The sequence below is a fragment of the Cavia porcellus genome, unplaced genomic scaffold (genome assembly GCF_034190915.1).
Source record: "Cavia porcellus strain 051 isolate PalLab524CR breed Dunkin Hartley unplaced genomic scaffold, mCavPor4.1 scaffold_2, whole genome shotgun sequence".
In the NCBI taxonomy this organism is placed as follows: domain Eukaryota; kingdom Metazoa; phylum Chordata; class Mammalia; order Rodentia; family Caviidae; genus Cavia; species Cavia porcellus.
The window spans coordinates 59,074,073-59,095,200 of NW_026947485.1; the positions used below are offsets into that span (position 1 = coordinate 59,074,073).

General features: G+C 36.7%; 1 protein-coding gene and 1 pseudogene across 3 annotated transcripts in view; both read right to left on the minus strand.

Moving 5' to 3' along the window:
* Positions 1-21,128, minus strand: part of LOC134474401 (large ribosomal subunit protein uL6-like) — a 300,098-nt pseudogene that overhangs the window by 259,826 nt on the left and 19,144 nt on the right.
* Positions 1-21,128, minus strand: part of Umad1 (UBAP1-MVB12-associated (UMA) domain containing 1) — a 241,526-nt gene that overhangs the window by 201,149 nt on the left and 19,249 nt on the right. For 2 of the 3 annotated variants that reach the window (XM_013158284.3, XM_063242257.1), the window contains exon 2: positions 7,440-7,542. In XM_013158284.3, the coding sequence (XP_013013738.2) occupies positions 7,440-7,542 (103 nt within the window). Of the gene's footprint in view, positions 1-7,439; positions 7,543-18,741; positions 18,814-21,128 lie in introns of all 3 variants that reach the window. The other variant, XM_013158283.3, reaches the window with a different exon arrangement.

Sequence of the window (21,128 nt, forward strand, 5' to 3'; positions counted from 1 at the left end):
TGTCCCTAACTTCACCCACTTTATATACTTTTTTTTTTTTTTTTTTTTTTTAATTTTTATTTAAGGAGAAAAGAAAAGAAAAAAAAAACAGTGAAGGGTACAAGTTATACAGATTTACAGAAGAAAAAAAATGCGCAGTAGGAAATCACTAGTTAATAGATTACATATTGCCATCTTAGAAATAATTGTTCAAGTCACAGAATTAAAGTTTGTAGAGTGGACATTCCAGCAATGATACTGCAAACAGTTCTGTTCAATGATCCATTAGAACTCTGTGATATCATTTTCTGTCTTATACATTTAAATATACATGCAGTTATATAGTTTAGAGCATTTTCTTTTCCTCTCTTTTGTACAGTGACTATTACACATTTTGGGTTTCATTGCTCCCACTGTTCTTATTGCTTTTTTGGAAGAGAGTAAAACCAAATGTGACATGACAGAACAGAATCGGTCAAGTCAAAAGGGTGGATATAATAGATAATATAAAAACATAATACAAGGTGATCAACAATGGTTACCCTAATGCCTCCCGCTATTTCTAATAGAATTGCCTATATCGTTAGTTGTAATACTATTGAACAAAACCATAAAGGATAAAACCGACAAAACCAAAACATTGGAGATATTGTAGGTCTTCAAAAGTAGATAGAAGTCAACGAGAATGGGCGTTATAATGAATCTCATTATCTTCTCAGCTGATGCCTAAACTTTCGAACCTGATACTATTCAGCAAAACAGAATAGAGGAACCTCAGTCAAAAACAAGATGGTGAGAGTAATACAGGGCTTCAAATCGAGAAAATAGAAAGTCAAAGTGGGTTACTATATTATATCCTGCTATATTTTCCCTTTAATTAAATGGATAACAATAAAAAAGTATATAATGGAGTGGAGATTGAGAAAAAGAAAAAGAGGGCATAACAGCGAAACAGGGCAGATCAAAACATAACCTTTTAAGCAGAATAGTGTTTCACCACCAGATATTTCCGACTTAAAAATAGTTACCATATTGACTCCCTCCCTGAAGTCCTTGAGTACAACTTCATATACTGTAGCATTAAGTATATCAAAACAATGTAAAACCATTTAAGAGAATGACAGCATTATAGAGTATTTGGAATTGACTAACAGAAAATGAACAATGGTCTCTGTATAATCTCCTTGTCTTTAAAAGGTTTTTGCTTATACTAACGTACATAACAAAATCCAATAAGATACAACCTGGTTAGACCATTGGAGACAGAAGAACAAAAGCTAGATGAGACTTCAAAACAAGATGGTACTGAATCAGCATTACCTATTAAGATGTCATTTTCTCAAAAATAGCTGTTCCTATCATCCAATCTTCTCTGTCTCATTTCTGTTGAGCTCTTTTTCTGTCAGTAGCTGTCAGTTTGTCTTCTTCATTTTGTTCTCTGCTCCATTCGTTGTGGCCTCCCTGCCACTATTTCTGGGTTCTTTGTATTTTTCTTTTTTTAGAATATCCTGCAATACTTTCTGTAGAGTTGAATTGGTGGTTGCAAATTCCCCCAGTTCCTCTTTATCCTGGAAGCACCTCGTTTTTCCATCAATTTCCAGGGACAGTTGTGCAGGATATCTCAATCTTGGCTGGAGATTATTATCTTTCAAAGCTTGAATTATTTCCCCCCATGCTCTTCGTGATTTGATGGTTTGTGAAGAGAAATCTGCTGTAATTCTGATGGGTGTTCCTTTGTAAGTGATCTGTTTCTTGTCTCTTACAGCTTTTAATATTCTGTTCTTGTATTGAATTTCTGGGATTTTTATTATTATATGCCTGGGTGTTTCTCTGTTAGGGTTGTAGGTAGCTGGGGTCCTGTATGCCTCATACAGCTGAGTATCTTTACCTTTTGCTAAATTAGGAAAATTCTCCTGGATTATTTCTGTGAGTAGCTTTTGTAATTCATTTGTTTGTGTCCCTACTTCTTCTTCTATGTTCTTAATCCTTAAGTGGTGGCTCCTCTTATCATCTTCTTGTCTTTGTATTATTGCTGTTTGTTTCTTTGTTATTTTTAAGAAGTTTTTCATTTCATTCTCCCATATTTCAAGTCTGCCCTCCAGTTCAGATAGTCTGTCCTTAGTTTCTTTCAAGCTGTTATGCCAGTCTTGTATAGACTTATTAATTTCTTGATAGTCCCTTTGAACCTGCTTCACATACTCAATGCTTTCTCTGTTTTCTCCATCAAGCAATTCTCCCCTCTTTTTCTGTTCTTCCATTCCACCATCTGTTTTTTCCTGGGTGGTGTTTAGCATTTCTCTAACTATTCTGCATACTTCTAGCTTCAGATCATTGATAACTTCATTCCTGAATTGGTCTATGAGGCTCTCAATATGGTGCTTAATGTATACTGGTGCGGCGTCCATTATTGCCTGTTTCTCAGGATTGGGGGCCGAGGAGCTTTTTTTGTTGCTTCCCTTCCCCATATTTTTTGTTCCTTATAAAATGCAATCTTACAAAGGAGGCCCGGCTTCCCTGCCTGTCAGCCACAGCCTGATCAAATTGCGCTGGCTAGTTGTTCCCGCCCACCGCTGCGCACCAGGGAGTCGGAGGAGGCAGCCTACGCGGAAGTCAGTCGCTCCTCCGGGCCATCGTCCGGCTCTGGGATCTGGGTTAGGCTAGTCTAGCCTAGAGAGTCCGCCAGCAGCGTCACTCAGGCCAGGCACTTTTCTCCAATCCCGTCCGAGAGGGGAATGGCGCCCAGAGAGATCTCCGCTAGAGTCAAACTGTGGTGGGGGGTCAGATTCTCACTCACCTCGCCACCAGTCAGTTTTCGTGTACACCTCTGTCCGTCCTTTTTTTTTTCGACTCCGTTCTCCCGTTCCCAGAGCTCGGCGCTCCCAGAGCTCGGCGCGTCTCTCCTTGCTGAGCCGCTGTGGAGATAGCCGGCCGCCGCACGGCGGGAAATCCAAACCGGTTTCCGATGGCGCGGAGTCGAGCCTCCACACCGAGATTTTTCTGTTCCTATTTTAGCACCAGGACTGTATTCCAAGTTGGATTCTCTCAGCCCAGTTCGTTCCTGAGTCAGCAGAGCATATCTCTACTGATTCGTGTCTCCCTAGTCCGCATTATTTCTGGCCTCTGAGCCGAACCTTTCAGAGAGCCTCTGGTAGTTGCTGTTGTCTGTCCGCCATGTTCTCTGGTCTCCCCAAGCTTTGGAAATCTTAACAGAAAGAAAGGCTTTCCATCCAAATGTGAGCTCATTGTATAACGACTGCGCAGATAGTCACATTATCAACTAAAGGGCCTAAGCTTTGCCCGGACTTGGAAGTTGAAGTCATCCTATCTATCAACAGCGATACCACTTAATAACTGTGATCTATAAACCTATTAACGTTAAGCAGGAACACTGGCCTAGGGAACAGAGTATTCTCAAGTAGAAAAAAGTTTATTTACAGTTTTAATAACAAAATTTAATACCACTTTTTAGAAACAGGTTAGAAAGGTCACATGAGAAGATAACACAACAACTTCAACACTTCCTATCAATGTGGACTCTACAGAATTTGATAAAAAGTCATTGCTACAAATAAAACTGCATTTCTATGTCTTTATTTCATTATAAAATTTAAAAGTCAACACACAAAACCGATCACATATTTACTTTCTGGCAATATACTTCTTACACTTTAGGCCTAAAAAATTATGTGTATATATGTGAAATATATACATATATGCAAGTGTTTACCATGTTAATAAGTCTTAAAAGTATTTCATATGTACCATTTAATCTACTTGACATTTCCAAAATATTTTCACACAGAGTCCTTTGAAACTAAAGTAGATATTATATAAGTCATTATACAACCAAATGATAAAAAGAACAACCTTTTGATATTAAAAAAAAGCTTACCATCCAATATTTAAAGACAAATAATCATATTCCTAATAATGTGTCTAGACTCTAATTAGTCAATTCAAATCCTTAACTGATGGAGGATTTTTAACTAACAATGTACACCATATTCCCTCAACCTCCAAAAGATTAATTTCTGAGTTTAAAATATTTTAGATTTTAAATATTATATAATAAAAAGTTTAAGGCAGGCAATACAAGAGCCAAATTTTATGAACAGTAATACAATGCCAATGCTTTCACAAAAGCAAAAACAGACTGGGCATGGTAGCACACACATGCAATCCCAGCACTTGGGAGGCTGAGACACGAGAATCACTGTGAGTTCAGAGTTAACCTGAACTACATAGTGAGATCCTATCTCAAAGAAAGAAGAAAGAAAGAACTTTCTCTTTTAGAGAACATAATTTTAGTTTTATTTTGAAGTTTAAAAGTTCATTAATATCTTAAAACGGGATATGGTGAAAACTTTTAAATCCTTTCTTCTAGCCTTCTGAAGTAAGGCTACTATTCTACCAAGCTATCATTCCACTGCTACGGCTATCACTCTACATAGGCTATCATTCCACTATGCAACAGCACATGATAACATCTGTTTCTATGTATTATTTTAAAAAGAAATTTACATTTAAAAAATAAAACATTAATTTTAAAACAAAAACACCAAGCTAGGATAGTTTAACAATTAAAAGCCCAGGCTCTAATATCAGATAGCCTGGGCCAATTTCAGAACTCCTACATGTTTGATGAAGAGACCTAAACAAATTAAGTTCTCATTTAAATATACAGATGGTACTATGTCACTCACAGGGTTGCTCTAAGTATTTTATACGCAGTGACTCATTTAATCCCACCAAGAAACGGATACTGATAACACGGTCTTTCCTAAATAAGCTAAATGATATCTGGGGCAGTCAAATAACTTGCCCATGGCACAATGTGAAGTCAGAATGTCAGTTCAAGGGGTCTGGATCCGAGTCAGGGGGCTCTCTCACGTACACCTCACTGTGGAGCCTGCGACAGCCTCCTGAGGAAGAAGTGGGGTGGTGTGACTAACGAAAAGAAAAAGAAGTCAGAGGAAGTGAGAGCTTAGTGGCACAACTGATACCACGAAAACTTCAGGAGAATTCACTAAGTTCATGTAACATGAGGTGCTCAAGGATTTTTCATGAAAAATGGTCAGCGTGAAGCTTTCTATCTGGGGAGGATTTTAAATAGGACCAACATGGCAAGCATCAGCACACACAGGAGCTGCAGGACTAGGAATCTCACTTGTTGCCAAGGAAACTCATCTTATTAAGATCACTTAAAAGTATAGCACCAGATACACTACAAATCAAACTGTTACCCTGGAACTACAAGGGAAGTGAACTCCTAACCATCCTTGTCCAACTGCTAGCCATACGGTGCTGAATACAATTCCAATCCTGCTCAGTCCAAGAGGGTCCTGGGAAAACTCTCTTAAAATACAGCATGTCACCTTTGCAAAAACACCCCATTAGAGCTTCAATATATCAGACGGAGCAGCTGGTACTAAGAACATGTTAGGGTAATTAAGTCTTGGAAATTCCCTCATTAAATGGCAAATCTGGAAGTCTGTGTATCTTCTGAGGATTTGTTAAAGACAGCTTCTTAAATCACAATATTTCCTGGAAAAGAAGAGGTCCACAGCAGATGCACTTCACCTACTGAAGCAGGAGACCCTGGAAACTGGGCTACTTGAAATTGGAGATCTTAGAAAAAATAGCACTAGGGCCATTTTCCTTTCATTAAAGTTTGTCTCTGAAATATTTCAAAGTGGCAAGCCACAGAGGAAGAGATGAAACATAAAAATCATATATACTCTCCGAGATGCCATGTCCCCTGCTCATTCTTTTCACGACTATAATAGCAAAAAGAATAATGTCAATTTCCAGGTATGTAACCAAAAGAAGAGCAGAGTTCTTTGCAAATGTCTTAACATTACAGAGATGTTAAAATAAGAATACAGAACAGAGTTTTAAAAAACAGACTTTGTTAAAATAAATTCTGAGAGAACGCATTGTAAAACCCTTGAAGAAGACTCTTCACAGAAGTGGGCTGCCTCTGAAGTTTTTCTGTTAGTGAGGCTAATTTAGGAAGTGAGAGGAAAACAATGCCAGTAGTTTTCAAGGAACTAATGTTGGGGCTGACAGTCAGTTCTGATTTGGAAGGAACTAAGCTTTCCTGGCACGGTAAGAAGGAAGGGTCAGATCAACAGTCACAGCCATACAACCAACCACTGGCCCTGGCCAAAGACCACTACTGTACCAGCTCTGACTGTTCCAGTCATTGCCCTTAGCCTCTGCATCCAAAGCAGATTCAGAACTGCACACAGATGTGCCAGATCTCAGCAATGGAAAGGACAGAAGATTCTGTGGCAAAGTTTATCCATGAGAAGCACTATTCTGGCTTCCCAGAGATTATTATGGTCAAGAAATGGAAAGGCCAGAGAGGAAAAACTCATGTGCCCTCTCTGCAAAACCATATTCTAAAGAAGGTCTGGCAAGAAGAGACCTACCCAATCCTACTTCTAATGAATGTATGGAGTCAGAGGCATAGAGTGAGCCCTGATTGTGCGAGGACCAGAAGCACAACAGAGCAGACGCTAGAAATTCAAGGTCACTGTTAAATTCTAAAGAGCCACCTCTAACTTCTTAAAGCATGTACAGTATTTGCTGACTTAGCCAAGATAAGGGAAATATGAGATAAGGAGTCAGTATCCACAAAGGGAGATCCTGAGAAATGTACCAGGGAGTGAACACCAACTTGACTTAATGCAAATCTTCTTAAAGAAAAAACAGGAATTTGGTAGGAGAAGATCCAGCATGGATGAGGATAAGTACAAGAAGGGGACACTGAGGTTGGCTATTCCACGTTATCCTCTCTGAGAAGATAAATCATCGTAAGAACATACAAAAGCCGGGAACCTCTTCCTCAAGAGAAAGATACAATAATGCATAGGAAATTTTACTTTTCAGAGTCCTCTTGGGAAAGAGTACAGTGTATTTGTTTGAAATAAATATTTTTAAAGCCACTAAAATCTTTAAAATTAGCAGATCAGGTTTATAATCTTTTAAATACTTAAAAGTAGGAAATAAACATTGTATTTAAAGTCTTTTAAATCCTTAAAATTAAAATAGGAAATAAAGTAGTCCTTAAAAACATTAAGAGACACTGTTTAATAAATTTAGGTTAAAAGTTTACATCAGTAAATATTTAATGGAGGATCATCTTAATTTCAGATACTATTTTAGCAAGGAATCACAGTATAATCTATAAGACTGAAGCTTATATTTACCAAGGATTCTTCACAATTTTGTTTTCTAGTTAGGATAATTAATCTATCAGAAGTGTAGAAGGTGTGATTTTATAAATTTCATTAGAAATACACACTAATATATAAGAGTCTAACTTAATAACAATATTCCAAGTATTTGATGACGTTTCTTTTGTAGATTTCACTTGAAATTACATAAATTCTGAAATTAGTAAAACAAATTTTTAAATCAATCATAGTTATGATTTATTTCTTGAAAAGACTTACCTAAGAGGACAAATCCATCTGCTTCTGTGTCTGACACTGAAGGCTTTTTAGATTCTGGTGACTTTTTAAAGAAGTGAAACATTGCTGCTGCTACTGTTGCAATCTGAAACAGAAAAGCTATATAATGTCAAACTCAGAAGAAACTATAAAACTCTTACCCTTCTTAGTATAAACCCAAACATAGAGATACCCCAAAATTACTCTTAGGAATTCTATTGTCAAGACTTATGAGCCTTCTCTACAGTATCAAAAGACAACACTAGAAATTAAGGTACCTGGGCTTATAATCTAACATCTTGTGTGCCTTGAAATCTACAGTGCAACTTGTATCTCTAAAGGTTCACAGAATAATAATTTTAAAAAATCATTCCATGTAATACTAAAATAGTGAAGCTGGAGAATCTGGAAAGTTCTCATTAATAACAAACATTAGTTAGAAAAAAGGAAACAAACACAAAAGCATGTTTAGTTCTTTGTCATGCCATAACTAGCTAATGCCTCATAAACCATATAAGGCAACATATAAAAAAGGAAAGGCACTCCAATCTAGTGTTGGTTACCTGATTCAGAGATGGAGTGATAGCACTGATTATAAGACTCCAGCCAACTTTAAATCCCCAGTAGTGCATATTTTTGTGTTGAGATTACTGTATATGGACCCCAACAGACACACGGACACTCACTCCTAATTCTCCTATACTATTCTCATTTACATTCAAGCAAGATAAAAAAAAAAAAAAAACTTCTAGAAAATTAGGGTGAAAGCTGGAGGATGCTCAAGGACACATTCTATCCTGAAGACACTTCCTTATAACCAAAGAAAAAGAACCATAAAGAAAGGAAGACTCCTCATATCAGCAACCACTTAAAATTTTAGTTTTCACGGGGCTGGGGATTTAGCTCAGCGGCATAAGCCCCTGCCTTGCAAGCAGGCGGTCGTGAGTTCAATCCCCGGTAACAATTAAAAAAAAAAGAAAAAAGAAAAAAATTTTAGTTTTCATATATTCTGTCCATACCGCCCCCAAAAAATCAAGAGTAGATAAGAATTAATCCAGAAGCTAACAAATGTACTAGGAAATTGGGTAGGTTGTGCTGACCTCAATTGTAGACCATAGGTTATTAACACTAACATTTGTTGACAGAAAGCGTAACTGACAGATTTCACTCTTAAAAAGAATTTTAAAACGAAAAACAAAGTCATAGAAAAAATTTCCAGAAAAGGAAAAGGAAAAGGAACATCCAGTGAAATTTTCAAAGAAAGTGCTCACTAGATATGGTGACAGAGATAAGAATCTGAAAATCATTTGACATCCACTCTAGTGTACAAGAATACAGGGCGTCTATGAAACAAGATTGATGAAAACGCAAAAGGATAAGATGAAAAGACAAGGATGCAAATGAAAAAAGTAACTGAGTAAGACAAAGAAAAACTTACACAAGGAAAATAAGTCAATATGAAGAAATATGTTTGGTTTGCAACCAGGAATACAAGAAAATAGAGTTCAAATTAAAAAATATTTAAGATTGGAAGAGGCAACCATTTCTTAACCCAAAACAAACATAAAAGAAGGCCTCTGAAGGAACAACTGATTAAAACTCAACTTGCATAAGTATCAAATAAAAAAATACATCCATCATACCTGATAGTAAAAATGAAGCATAGACTAACACAGCACACAATAAATTCTTTTGAGGGGGATAAAATGGTTCAGGAAAGAAAATACAGATGTTAATTCTCCAATTAAAGTTTAATAAAACTAAGATGCTCTCAAATAGGGAAAGAAATATGTACTAAGGTTAAAAAAAAAAAGACAAAAATTTAAGAAGTATGTCTAGCAAACATTACAAGACAGGCTACTGACGCTGGAAACTGAAGTCAAATAGTTAAGAAACCAACAAAACTTTTCTGAGTTACACTAAAACTACCAGTCTTGATTAAAAAGAGGACTATAAAGGGTGATTACTATATAGGTAAATGTTTAAATTTTTAAAAAATGCATTACAGTAAAAGATACATTATTGAAAAGTCAGCGCCTCCTGAGAATCTGCTATGCTGGGGCTGGGAGACCACCAAGAAGCCAACTGGTCAGCCTTTCTGGTAAGCTGCGTAAGCCATATACAGTCTAGGAAGAGAAAGTCAGCACTTCCTGAGAATCAACAATGCTGGGACTGGGAGGGGCCACCAAGAAGCCATCTAGCCAGCCTTTCTGGGAACCATGCAAGCCACACAAGGTTCAGGAAGAGAAAAGTCAAACAGTGCCACCTATAAGCCTACTGGTGCACAGGCTGAGAATCAACCCCACCCCAACCCGCCCAAGCAATCAGCTGGTTTGAAGTTCGGACAGGCTGAGTTGATAGCAACTAAGGTATAAAAAGCAAGTAAATGCCTGTATTGTTTGGTTGATTTTGCAGGACTGGGACCAGTGGTCTGAGCATCTATTGGGATGATAACAGTATGCAAAATAGCAAATATGAGGGATTTCCTTCTATCTTGTCTTTGTAATCCAACATTGTTCTCACTGTTTTGCTTTGTTCTGATTGTTTTTGCTTTATTCAATATTGTTTTGGTTGGTTTTATTCTGTTTTGTTTTGGTTTGGTTTGATTTTGCTATGCCTGATGGAATGGACAACTATTAGGGAGATCACAAGATATACTATGGTGGCTACTACTGTTTTCCTAGTATCCTGCTTTGAAGTTCTGTACCAATTTTGCTGCTTTGTTTTGATTGGCTCTGTTCTGTTTTGTTAAATGTTATTATTTTTAAAATTTAAAAAAAAGACACATTGAGGGGCTGGGGGTTTAGCTCAGCGGCATAAGCACCTGCCTTGCAAGCAGGCGGTCGTGAGTTCGATCCCCGGTACCGATAAAAATGAAAAAGACAAAAAAAAAAAAAAAAAAAAAAGACACATTGCCATTATCCTCCTTAAAATATTCCCCGCCAATTCAAGCACATACGCCATCACTCTTTGGTGAAGTAGATCTGGCAGTCTCTTTTGTGGGTGTCTTTACAAAGTGTGATCAGAAAAAAAGTTGTAGGTTAGAAATATAATTCAGTGGCAGAATATTTACTTAGTATGAGTAAGGCCCAGGATTTGATCCTCATACCAACAGAAAAAAAAAAGTTTGAATATTGCTGCCAAATGTCATCCAACAGAAAGGCAAGATAGTAAGAACAGTGTGTCCTCACCCTCCTTACTCACCAGAGCTAGCACCTTATGACTTCTGGCTCTTCCTCAAAGTCAAAATAACCATGAAAGGTAAACATTTTGAAGTGATTCAGGACATCAAGGTAGCCAAGACAGCACAACTAAAGACACAAAAGATTTCCAAACAGTGGCAAGAATGATAGTATAGAAGTGTTTTAGAAGAGGGAGTATTTTGAGAGTGATCAATGGCAATCAATATGTCTTTTACTGAAATGAATTTTTTAAATTTAAACATCTGCTGTAGTTTTCTAACACACCCCACATGATGACTGAACATTTAAAACCACCACTGGATATCAATTTTCTACAGACAAGAAGCTAACAGCAAAAACTGCTCAGTCCCCAAGAAGGGTCTCTTCCCCACTGCCCAACTTAATTATACCAGCTGCACTGGAAAAAGAAGAAATTCTAAAAGCCTGGTGATATACCTCAGTGGCAGAGCACTTATCTATGATGCACAACGACCTGGATTTGATCCCCAGTACTATAAATGAAGACAGGGAGGGAAAGAGGGAAGGAAGAAGGAGGAAAGTAGTAGCAGAAGAGGAACAAACAGTCAAGCCTTGCTGCTATAACTCTGGGACTGCTGTACACTCCTCTTCCCTTTCTTGAATTTGACTATTATATGGAGACTCTTGCCTGTCCCCTTGAGCTACTGAGCTTTGAGCTTGATGCTATGATTAAATGGAGCAGTTTGAGCTATTGTCTTCGGGGATGATGACTGATTCTGCTGTAGTAAAAAAGAGAGTTGAACCTAGAGTAAACAAAAGAAAACCATGGAATCATCAGTGGTGTTTACCACCTCTACTTTATGGAGACAAAACAAACCAGCTTCCTGCCCTTCAAGTAGTTAGGTGTGGCCATGTCACTTGCTTTCCTCATTATGTAAGAGGACATTAGAGTGTTACAACAAGTAGTCTTCAGGGCCTAGAGATAGCCCCTTTGAAAAGTGTTCCTCTTCTAACATACAGAAACAGCCTTTTAATAGGATACAAATTTCTACCATCTATTCATATCTGGCCACAAAATAAAGAATAAACATGGAAATCACATAAGGAGTTCTGATAAACCATTCTTGAGACCCAGAAACCTGGATTAATTTTTATGAAAACCAGACCAACCCAAGTGACATGGAAGAAAATTTTTGTTTTGGTTTGCTTTGGTTTTTTAATGTAGGTGCTAGGAATTAAATCCAAGGCTTCACTCATGCTATTTATGCAAGTGCTGTACTACTGAGCTACCTCTATTGCCCAAGAATCTCTTTTCAATGCAAGTAGTTTGTCTAGAAGTTATTATAAAATGAAGTGGCCTGAACTTGGATGCTAAGTCCACCGTGTTAAAGACTTGGTAACCATCCAAATGCTGGAATACAGCATTGTGAGGATGACAAGAAGAAGCGAGGTTGGGTCCACTGGACCCAGGAAAACTCTGAAGTACAAATTCAAGCCTACAAAGAGAGTTAAAAACTTCAGTGGAGAAGAAAGTGATAGACAGTGGTGCCTTCTTCCTGAGACAGGACTCATTGTGTGAGAGGAGCTGTTCAAACCTGGGGACACAAAGTCACAGTGAGAAGGTGGCTGGGGACCCTGGAGGCCTTTGCAGAGAGATACATGGCAGTGGAGGAAGTGGCAGAAGTGAGGGGTGGCACTGCTGGTCCTGGTATCCCATGACTGAGACAGACGAAGGTCTCAGAAAATATGGTGGCACAGTGCCAAAGAACAAGAACTAGGCCAAACAAGCAACAACTTCTCATTTCCAACAAACTGAAGAAGTAAGATCTTCCAACAGACACAAAACCCAACAACCAGCTATACCTGGAAGATATCTCGGAGAAGTAGTCATCACGTAAGGGTCCTAAATACTAGCAACAAAGCAACCTACCATGGGCAACTTATGAGCATCACATCAGGAATTAAACTAAAAAGACAGAGAAAAGAAAGTGAGAAGACACTTAAGCAAAATGCAACCCCAGACATCCAGTCCACCAAAGGCACATCCAGGGGACAATGAGGAGGGACACCCAAAAGGTCCCCACCAGGCCATTCTGAAGTGGTATCAACAAAGCAATTAAATGAGGCTCTGGAAAAAATGAAATCAGAAATAATCTCTCAGACAGCTACAGAAATTATCAAAATATACACTGCTTAGTGATGTTAGGGCAGACACAGATGAAAAAATAGATGAGCTTAAGAAAATTATAGAAGCTCAGCATAGGAAAGAAATGGAATCCATTAAGCAGATTCAAGCAGACATCCAGGAGAATAAAAACTCCATTAAAAAATAAAAACATTATTTTAAACAGATTGGGCAAATGCAAGAAAAGGATCTCAGATATTGAAGACAGGTTTGACTCAGCAACCATGAAAAGAAAGATTTTCAAAAGATTTTCAAAAAGCATGAGACCATAAGAATCAATCCAGCAGCTGCTAGATGAGACAAAGAAGAATAACTTAAGACTAACTGGAGTTAATGAACAAGCAGGAGATAACACAAACAACATTAAAAAATGTTCACAAAGACAGAAAACTTTCCTGGCAGAGAAAAAGAATTTGACATACAAATAAGTGAGGCATAGAGAACTCCAATTAGCAATGATCAAAAAAAAAAAAATCTACAGCCAGGCATATCACAGTAAAGATTCCAAAAATTCAACACAAGAATAGAATCCTAAAAGCTATTTGAGAGAAAAAAAAAAAAAAAAACCACCTATAAAGGAAAGCCCATCAGTATTACAGCTGACTTCTCAGCACAACTCTCAAGTCAAGGAGAGCTTGGAGTGAAGTACTCCAAGTTCAAAAGGAAGATAACTTTCAACTCAGATTGATGTACCCCACAAAACTATCTTTCAAAACTGATGGAGCAAGAAGATACTTCCGGGGCTGGGGATTTAGCTCAGCGGCATAAGCACCTGCCTTGCAAGCAGGCGGTCATGAGTTCAATCCCGGGTACCGGCAAAAAAAAAATAATAATAACAAGAACATACTTCCACGACAAAGAACATCTGAGGAAATTTATGATCACCAGACCAGTATTCCAAAATGTTCTGAAGGAATTTCTAGAAAGAGATAATAAGGACTACAGCTCTATAAACCCCAACAGAAGGAGACCACCAGGAAAGGCAAACTAGAAGAAAGGCAAAAAAATAGGAGCCAACAATAGGAAAATAACATGACAAAGATAAGTCAATACATTTCAGTTATAACCATCAATGTTAATGGTCTCAATTCACCAATCAAAAGACATGGACTGGCAGAATAGATCAAGAAGCAAGATGCAACAATTCTTCATACAAGAAACATTTAATTCAAAAAGAAATTCATAGACTCAACATCAAAGGATGAAAAACAATATGTGACAAGAACCCCACCAAAAGAGGAGTAGCTATTCTTTTTTTTAAGATATTTTTTTTTATTTTAAAGAGGGTAAAGTTAAACAGAACAAAACAGATCATAAGAAAACAATTTAAGAAACAGATTTCAAAGCAGGATCACTGGAGATCTTCACTGTCTATCCTATTGTCTCTAGTTTTCTTCCAAATAGTTGTCCATCTCTTCATACATAAGTGAATACATACTGAACAATATAGTACTAAACTGATCAGAACAGGATGATGAAGGCATTTTAGGTCTTCAAGAGCAGACAATATGGGAATCAAAAATGGCTGCCATAATATCTCTTGTTCTCTTCAAAATTGCTGTCCATATCTTTACGTATTTTGAAATTAAACAAAAGAAAATAGACTAATATCACTCTGAACAGAGAATAATAGTATTGCTAGATTTTATATCATAATGCAACAGAATTACCTCTAGGTATGTTAGTGTCTTTTCTTCTTCAGAGGATCTGTTTATTACATCATGAATTATATAATCTCTTCTCATAAACTGTTTAGAAGTTCTACACATGCGTGAATCTCTACACATATGCCTATCCTATGTATTATATGGAAAAACAAATCAAAACAAGACAACAAAACAAATTCCTAAAAAACATAAAACGAAAGACACAAAACTACAATACTAGGTTATCTACAGTAGTTACTATGCTGTCTCTTGTTATTTTCAATAGAATTGTCTATATCATCAGGCATAACATAATTGAACATAGTACTACATAGCAATATTAATAAAAACACAACATTGGAGATATTGTAGGACTTCAAAAGCAGTAAATAATCAAACCGGAATGGGTGTGTTATTGCATCTTGTCATCTTCAGAGTAGTTGCCTCTACTCTTAGACTTGATACTATGAAGCACACCAAATTCAAATAAAATCAGTCAAGACAAAACAGCAATCTAACAAACCAGATTCAAATAAAATCAGTCATAGTAGGGCATGTAAGTAATACAGGGCTTCAGTTTAAGTTAATAGGAAATCAAGGATAGTTACCGTAGTATATCCTGCTATTTTTGGGATAGCTGTCTGTGTCCTCAAATCTAGTATGAGTAGACAGACTGACTGGAACAGAATAAAATCAAACTAAACAGAGCGATAAGACTAACATGGCTTTTAAATCCTGATACACTATTAACAATGTCCTCTGCCTTCCTTTTTTAGACAGTTCCTCCCCTTTTCCTTTCTCAGGGTGCTTTGTACATTTTGGGTCCCACTAACTCCTTTAGTTTTTAGATTAGGGGAACAACCTGTTATCTACCTAAGTGGTGATGAACCTTTTTACTCCTGAGCTTGATCTTGAGCTGTATTCCTTTACCTACTAAAGCCTCAAGGTTTTCCTTCCTTCTAGCTGTGTAGTTCTACACTGCACAAACCTATCATGACTTTCCACCCTATCTGCAGCTGCTGGATGAGCTGTCCCTATTTCTCTCTGGTTCCCTGTCACATAGAACATCGTTTTCTCATCTTTGACTTTCAGTTTATTAACCATCTTTCAGGCAGAGTATATTTCCTATTCAGAGTATCTCACTGAACCTTATCTCCTGCTCTACTCTGCCTGTGTTTCTTTTTGTTAGTGTATCAAGGCCATCTGTATTAGAGAGTATAGCCAAACCTTCTTTGCCTCATCTCTGCTATGCTGTTTTTCTCTTATTGTCTACTTTTGTCCTTCATTCCACTGTCTGCCCTCTGTTCACTGAGGCCTCTCTGCCACTATTGCTGGAATCCTGGCATTTTTTTCTCTCTCTCTAGAATGTCTTTCAGTACTTTTTGTAGGGTTGGATTGGTGATCACAAACTCCCACAGTTCCACTTTGTCAGGGAAACATCTGGTTTCTCCATTAATTTTGAGAGACAGTTTTTGTGTACATCAATCTGGGTTGGAGGTTATTTTCTTTCAGGGCTTGGAATACTTTGCTCCAAGCTCTTCTTGATTTGATAGTTTGTGTTGAGAAGTCTGTCAGATTTTGATGGGGTTTCCTTTATAGGTGATCCATTTCTTTTCTCTGACAGCTTTTAATATTCTCTTCTTGCGATGAATTTCTGGGACCTTGATTAGACGTGGGCTAGCCCGTCTCCTCTGAGCCAGTCAACCAGTCAGTGCCTTCAGCACATTAGTCTGTGCACAAATAAGTGCAGCTTTACATGTTGGTTCCGCTCTCCGTTGCACCACATTCTCCTGCCAAGGGCCCTGGGCTCGCCAACTCCCAATTTCCGTGGCCGCAACTTCAGCGCTACTATGAATCACCTCTTAGGTGTGCCCAGCAAGCACGGGACTGGCAAAAGAGATGAGTGGCCACATTGCCAAAGAAGATATGTGGATGACAAACAACTATATGAAAAGATGCTCAACATCACTGGTCCATGATTAGTCAATAAGGATATAATTATTAAAATCTCAACTACATACATATTAGAATATTTAAACTAAAAATATTTGTGATGCCAAGTGCTGGCAAACATGCAGAGCTACTAGAACTCTTAATACGCTGGTGGCAGGAGCACCCCACACAATGGACAAGATAGTAGTTTCTTAAAAACACAAACATACACCTACCCAATAACTCAGCTCTTCTACTTCTACATATTTATCTGACAAAAATGTATACCCTCATTCATAAATTTATAACAGCCTTTTTATAATAGCCAGCAACTAGAAATAACCCAAATGTCCAACCAAAAGATAGGTGAGCAAACAAACTGTGCTGTTTTCATAAAACTATTCAACAGTATGAGAATAAACTGCTGATACACTATGCTACAACATACATAAATCTCAAAATAATTAGACTGCATGAATGAAACCAAAAAAAATTCAAATGAATGATTGCATTTTTATAAATTTCTGGAAAATACAAACCAATATATAGCAAAACAAAACTGATGAGAGCTTGCTTGGGGAGGGGTGAAGATATCAAGAAGGAAAGAGGAAAGGATGACAAAGGAACACAAGAAAACTCAAAGGGATGATGGATTTGTTCATCATCTCGATGCAGAATTGTATCAGAACTAATCAAATTGGCATTTTCAATGCTTGTGTTATACTAATAACACTTCAAAGATATTAAAATTCATTATTAACACATTTATGTAATATAAAAAATTTAATTCACGGGAGCTGGGGATTTAGCTCAGCGGCATAAGCGCCTGCCTTGCAAGCAGGCAGTCATGAGTTTGATCCCTGGTACCGATAAAAAGGAAAAAGACCAAAAAAAAAAAAAAAAAAAAAATTTAGTTCACAATTTTCAGAAAATTGTCTGAAGTTTCTATCAATTTGTATGTTACAGATAGTTTTTGCATAAGAATTAAATATGCAAATGCAAGGCCCTGAGGTTGACTGCTGATACAAAAAATAATAATTTTTTTCTCTGTGCTTCCAACACAAAACTAAAACATAAGGGAGTGGTGTATTCACTTTCGATGGTGCACACAGACAGCACACAGAAGGGTTTGCCTGAGAGCCAACAGTCCAGATTCTACTGTTCTGAATCAAGGACAGCAAGGCTTGTGATACTTTTCATTTTTACTACTGCTTCAAGGCTTCCTATTGAAGTGACATTAACTATTAAAAGAGTAAAGCAACATATTTTTCTCAACTTGGTTATATCATTTTTAACTTTACCAGATTACTGGTTAATTAAATATGTCAACATGTGTTTTCTCTCCACATTTTGTACCTAAATTCAATAAATACATAAATTTCACAGTGCTGAAAAATTTAAATCCTGAACAACATTTAATCATCTTCCTCTTATGTATGACTCTGGAATGTGTGATTATACAACATAATACAAATTTAGCTAATAGTTTTCTAATTTCTCCTGAGAGATATCAAAATAATACAGTACAGTAGTCCACGCTTTTTGTGGCTTTAACCTTGAGAGACATTAAATAGTATAAAATATCCCAAATAGATCCATGAGAATTAGATGACCCCTGGAAAGCATCACAGGATAGGCAGCCTTGACTTTATCTGATGAGTAAGGGGTAACTGTAAGGGAAGAAGAGAAGGGCCTTTCCAGCAAGAAGGATCAATTTGAACAAAGAGCACGACGTGCTAAGAAGATGACAAGGGATTAACCTTGCTAAAGTAAAAAATATATAGATAAGCAACAGAAATCAAGGCTGCAAAAGAAGGATAAGGACAAACAGAGGCTGAAAAGACAAGAAAATGTTCAGCATTTGTTAAATATCACTGTATTGTCTAGAGTCTTAGGCAAAGATCAAATTAAAACAAAATGCTAGAGATACAGACTAAGGAGAGCACAGTGCTAGCCAGTTAGAAAATCACAATGAAAAGACATTGAATTAACACAGAGATATGCATAAAAAAAGAAATGCACAGAAAAATCATATGAAATAGGGCTCAGAGACTCTCACCTCTACACAAGACAGTACTATCATACAGAGGAAAAGACATAGTAAAAGATGAGTTTCAAGCCTTTAGATAATACCAACACATTTTAAAATTTTTAAATACTGTGCAAATTGAATAAATTCTATACAAACTTGGCTTAGTTTCAGATGTTAAAGTTTAAATGTAGGATACAAATTTGTAATAGTCTAATTAGGAATGAGCCACACTGACTTATTTTATTTTATTTATACGGGGACTTACACTTGCCAGGCAGGCACTGTGTCACTGAGCTATATCCCTGGCCCTGTAATAGTCTAATTAGTATAAGAAAAAGTTATGACATACTTTTAAGCTATTCTGATTAGCTTGTTCATCCAGGTTATCTCCACTTTTGCTTGCTTTGACTTTCTTATAACCCTACAGTGTTAAGAGAGAACATGTAAGAAACAGATGGTCACATAAATAATTCCAGTCCATAAACATGTTTCTGGTAAAAGACATTAATTATTGCACTGAGGATACTGACCAGTTTTGTACATATTTACATATTCAATGTTTCTTGCTTGACCACAAATGTGTGATGATTTCAGTTCTCTTTTGAACCAGTTGTAATAGCTTATTAGTAGCCTTCTTAGTACAAGTTGAGTAAACTCTTCAGCAGATTTCACAGTCATGAGAGGTAGTTTTATCTTCTTTTATTCTTTAGCTGGGTATGGTGATGCACACCTGTAATCCCAGCACTGCAGACACTGTGGCAGGAGGATCTCAAGTTCAAAATTAGCCCAGACTACATAATCAAGTTTGGGGTTCACCATGATGAGACCCTGACTAAAAACAAAATTTCTTTTCTTTCGTTAGTATCAGTTAAAATATCAATTAAGACAACCCAAAGAATTTCCATATATTTTTCATTTGCATTTAGATTTTTAATTTTGTAGGTTTTTAATACTAGTGTAATGGGGAAAAGATAAAATGTCTAGAAGGAAAAACAAGGTAAGATATTTAAACTGATGTCATAGTTGAGCATCACAAAACAATTAGCCAACTGACTAAAATATTAATAGAAATTGTATTCCCATTACTCTGATTTATGCTTAGGTCAAACGAACAAATAAACACCAAAAACTACATCTTAGACCTGGTTATTTTTCAAACTGTAGGGCCCAACTCTACCATGGAAATTAGCTCAGTTTAGCACGTGAAAAAAAAAGTTTTTTTGGTCTTTTTGAGACAGGGTTTTGCTATGCAGTTCAGGCTGGTCTTGAACTTACTCTGTAGCCCGGGCTGACCTTGAATTCTCAACAATCCTCCTGACTCAGACTCTGTGTGCTGGGATTACAGATGTATGCCACTATGCCTAGACCCCCCAAAAAAATTATTAATTAAAAAAAAAGAAAGAAAAAAGAAGGGTAAGAGAAGGCAAAATGATTATTCATGAGCATCATATATTACAAGTAATGTTTTATGAAGTTTGATTTTGGGTGCATTAAAAATTTCTTATATGGATTATACTTGAGCATTCACATAGTTCCTTAAAACTTTTGAAAAAATGTGTACCTCAATACATTTTCTAAGTTGATATCTAAAACATTACATTGAGAATAACACAGGATATAGTTTCTAGTATATAAAAATTGTATGTTGAAAAAAGCATATAATTCTTTTGTTTTGTTTTGTTTTGTTTGTTTTTTGTATTTTTCTTTTTTATCGGTACCAGGGCTCGAGCTCACGACTGCCTGCTTGCAAGGCAGGCGCTTATGCCACTGAGCTAAATCCCCAGCTCTATATCACAATATCTTAATATCAATCATTAACAATGTAAAAAAACACTTGAACAAGTTATTTTCCAACAGTAGGAAATCTGGTACTGTTTTGTTGTTTCTCCTTGAACTCTTACATCTTCTCTACTTTCTCCAACCTGGAATTGCTGATAAATATCCTGAATGGTACAGCTTCTACAAATCAATACAAACTGGTGGTGACGTCACTTTTTTTTTTTTTTTTTGCAAAAGTTACACATATTATCGAGCCAACCTGCTACTGCATATCATAGAAAACATATGCCTAACCATAAAGAGAATATTTTCTCCTTGACATATAAGAAGATTATAGTGATCTTGATATAGCTTAAATATGTATGCCATTTCATGATTCTTCTTCATTGTCTCTTCTTGTAGCTTTGTTTTTGTTTTTGTTTTTGATACCAGTTTTCATCTGAATCCACTAGAGGACAGGAAAATTCTACTTTCCTTTCTGGTCAGGAATAGCTTGACTCTGTAAAGTCTTATAAGGAAATATGGGAAGGATCAGCACACCACAACCTCCCTTTTAAGAGAGCATGTGTTCTAATTTAACACTCCTATTCTTTCCACGTGTTACTTAAATGGTAGCTGACATCATGTGAATATATAAAAGCCATTAAAATGGAAGATGTATGATTTAAGGAGACTTACTCCACTTATATGACCTATGGATCTTTTTATCAAACTAAACGCATTATTTTATTAATTAAAAATTGAACATTTATAGTACTTAGAAATTTATAATTGTGAACTATAAATGTTTTATAGAGCATTGGGCAAGACAGGAATCTGGAAGGACACATAGGAGATCTAGAGAACTTCACACCGTAGGTATCACCAGGTACCAAAATGGGACCTTCTTCATCTTATAAGGTGTTTATTTATTATGAATCTCATAGTTCAAGTTCTTTTCTTACTTTCTTCACATTA